Here is a 3734-nt window from a genome sequence, read left to right on the forward strand (position 1 = left end):
AAGTTATATATTTAAATATAATGTAACCGATGATCTTCATTTCTTTTTTTCATTTTAAACAAAAACTATTAAATTACTCAATTAATTGAATCGTAGTTAATAAAAAAAAAAAAAAAAGAAAAAATAAAACAGAAACAATTGATTCTTAAAATTGAGTCCACATATTTTCCTTTATCACCTAAACCTATCATAAATATATCAAAATGATTTAATTAAAATAACGATGTTGTATTTGATTAAAAAAAAAAAAAAAATAGGTCACCACTGGATGAACCAGGAGTGCATATAAAGCAGGAAGGTCAGAGCCCGGAGGGTGGTAAGCTAACGAGATTAATAAAACGTGAGTTGATGGATGCGCAAACGGAACAAGAGGCAGAAGATGATCAGGTGGACGAGAGAGAGTATCCAGAAAGTCACGAGCACGATTCGGGACAGGACGAGGATATTGCAGAGGACCTTTCGATGGCACCCGACATAATGAGCCCGGAGGATCAGATTGAGGCGTAGTATCGTTCGACTCGAGCCCGATAGGAGGACGGTACCGTGTCAGGCTGTCTCGTTCGAGTTCGAGGACGAACGAGTTTTCGAAGGAGGTGGAAGAAAAGGGTAATAATAGGAGGAGATGGAAAAGAAGCTGAAGAAAATGATCAACAACAAGAATTAGATGAAGAAGAAGAAGAAGGGGAAAATGTAATAAAGAGCGACAAGTTTTTCGAATCGTTCGAAAAATCCGACAGTACGTTTCTACGACGACCAAGATGGAAGGAAATAAGAAGAAAGCTCAAAAGGACGAAGGAGGGTCCTTCGGAGGGTCATTCGCTCAGCTCTTCCTACGAAACCCCTCGAATCATCATATCCTAGTTGCATTATCTCAAATGTGGCTACACTTCGAGACGTAAGAAAGAGAGATGAAGATAACCGAACGAGATGAAGATGAAGAAGATGAAGCCGAAGAAGAAGATTAAGTGAAACGAAGAAGAAACTTAGAAAGAGAGAGAGAGAGAGAGAGAAAGCGAAATGCGTGGGAAAGTTGGGAGGAAGATAAAAAGAACGAAAAAAACAAAAAAAAGAAAAGAAAAGAAAAGAAACCAAGGCCACGCTGTGCTATCCATATCCTTACTCAAGCAATTGCGAACAACGATGTCACGTTTTTCATTTATCTCCCGTTGTATTTCCTTTACGAAGTCGCGGTTATGATCTATATATGATATATATATATATATATACATATTATCATTTATATGTATATATATAAGATATATATAATATATATATATATATATACGTATACATATATATACAAAAAATAAGAAGAAAAAAAAAATCTCTCTCATGTACATTATAATTAGGATTAAAGAAAAGAAACGAATGAAAGAAAGAAAGAAAGGTGAAAAGAATACGAGACGCAGAATTGAAGAATCGATTTTTACCGGTGGCTCCTTCTTTCTCTTCGATCTTTTCATTTTCTCTTTTCTTTTTCTTATACCTATTATCTTTTCATTTTCTCTTTTTGTTTTTTTTCTCAATATTTCGACTTTTTCAATTTTGTGCGCGCGTATTTTTCAAACTTTCTACGACGCACATTTATTATACATACGAATACGTACTATACTCTCCCCTCCTAAACGATTTGGTAACGATTGACGAACGATCGAAGGATTTCAAATATAAATCTTAATTAAACAAAATGAAATAAATTTTGAATAGATAAATAATCCTTGGATGATCGACGATCGAGATTAATCGTGAAAATTTTTCTTATACAACTTTGTAGATAAATAATACGTTGTGAGAATCTCGACAAAAGTACGTTGATGACGATGATACAATTCGGCCGATGTGATCGGTTGAAATTTTTGAAAATCGTATTAGTAGAAGATTAATCGCTAAGCGATTTAATTACACACGATGAACGATGATTTAGGGTGAAAAAATGAAGTTTTATTTTGCGTTCTATCTTGACGAAGCCAAAAAAAGGAATAACTTATTGTTATTTATTATTTGTCTTTTTTCTTTTTTTTTTTTTTTTTTCACAAAATTTACGACGGAAAAGTCTTTTCTACTTAGAAAAAAAAAAAAAAAAAAAATTACGCTAAAAGCGGGTGCGATAAAACTTTGATATTTCATCCTTGATCGTAGTCACGTTTAGAAATTTAGAAAATGATACTCGTAAGTAGTCGAAGAGTTTTTAAAAAAATCGTAGATGAAGAGAGAGAACGAGCTACTTTGTAAGAAAAGAAAGAAAGAGAGAGAAAGAGAGAAACACGTGCGATTACTACACACACACACACACACACACACACTCACACATGCGTACACGTAAAAGTAAAAACACAGAAGACACCCGAGCTCGATTAGAAGAAAGAATTAAAAAAAAAGACTAACGATTAGTATATCAATTGGGGGGGGATGGGTTTAAGAATAAAAATGATAAAAATAAAATCTGCAATCGATCGAGTACTCGAGCGTTTATCGGTGGTTTATTTAAAAATGACGACGACGAAGAAGCTCTATAAATAAATAAAATAATGGAACAAAAAAAAGTATAATGAAACCATTGAAAGGGGAAAGAAAATGAAAAGGGAAAAAAAATATAATACAAGTAACGATATACAATTCAAAGTACTGTGTATTTGCATATACATAATATTATATATATATATATATAACGGCGTATACGTATCGGAATTAATCAATGAAAAAAATTAGATGTCGATCCTCCCCCCAAACACCACTTACCCAACCACCCAATCCCCGTCCACTCCTAGTCCTCCCTTTATTATCATAGAGGATATCGCAAGAAAAGAAGACAGAAATGAAGAAAGAAAGAAAGAAAGAAAGAAAATAAATAAATAAATGAATAAATAAATAATCCAAGAAAAATCGTGCTCGATTTACAACCAAAAAGAAAAGAGAAGGAAAAAAAAAAGAAGAAAAAAAAACGAAATAAATGAAGGAAATAAGAATCATTAAATAAAAAGAATTAATTAAACAAAAATAATATGAATGACATTAAAAACTCGTCATCTTCCGAGACGCTCGTCCGCGTCGAGAGAGTTTAACTATTTTTTTTTTTCTTTTTTTTTTTTTAGGTATCGATTATAAAAGGATTACATAAAAAAAACCGACCCTTTTCTATGTGTTTTCTTTTGGGCTAAAATCGTTCCAATCCTCGTTTCGTTGTCGTATCGAAAATATCGAACACTCTCGAGGAATGTTAAAACGAAAACGGGCTCAACTTTTGTTTCGGAAGATCTCGCTTTTTCTTCGTATCGACTAAATCGTTTCATTTATTTTTTATCCAACGAATATTCTTTAGAACATATCGTGTCCGCCATATTTGCATTTATAGTTATCGCCATATTTATTCCCTCGTTCGTATTCTCGTAAAATTTTTTCTACGAATTAGAACTTAATTTTTTTTGTCTATTTTTTATCTACGCTCGTGTCGTCAACGATCAACTATATTTTCTTATTTTATTTTATTTGTTTTTTTTGTTTTTTTTTTTTTTTTTTAACTAGCCACGTAATTTATGTCAGAAAAATAATAGAAAAATAAAAGAAAGATGAAGAGAAGAAAGGGGTATGAGGACAGGCGCGTTTTCTTTCGTTGAAAATTCAAGCATAAAAAAAAAGGGTCTGGTTTTTTATTTCTCGACGAGCTTTAAAAAGTACGGTGCCGTTTTGGGCTCGCTTTTACGATTAGTTGTTACGCTATTATTATTATTATTATT

At 32.4% G+C, this 3734-nt stretch overlaps 1 protein-coding gene across 14 annotated transcripts in view; it reads left to right on the top strand.

Annotated features, from left to right (window-relative positions):
• Positions 1 to 1512, top strand: part of LOC106788091 (forkhead box protein P1-like) — a 279321-nt gene extending 277809 nt beyond the window's left edge. For all 14 annotated transcript variants that reach the window (XM_014751019.1, XM_014751018.1, XM_014751028.1 and 11 more), the window contains one exon: positions 258 to 1512. In XM_014751019.1, coding sequence (XP_014606505.1) covers positions 258 to 507 — 250 coding nt within the window. In that variant the 3' untranslated portion in view covers positions 508 to 1512. The remainder of the gene's footprint in view (positions 1 to 257) is intronic.
• The last annotated feature ends 2222 nt before the right edge of the window (positions 1513 to 3734 follow it).

This window comes from Polistes canadensis, unplaced genomic scaffold (assembly GCF_001313835.1).
Source record: "Polistes canadensis isolate GaletaPanama2010 unplaced genomic scaffold, ASM131383v1 scaffold_125, whole genome shotgun sequence".
NCBI classification, from domain to species: Eukaryota; Metazoa; Arthropoda; class Insecta; order Hymenoptera; family Vespidae; genus Polistes; species Polistes canadensis.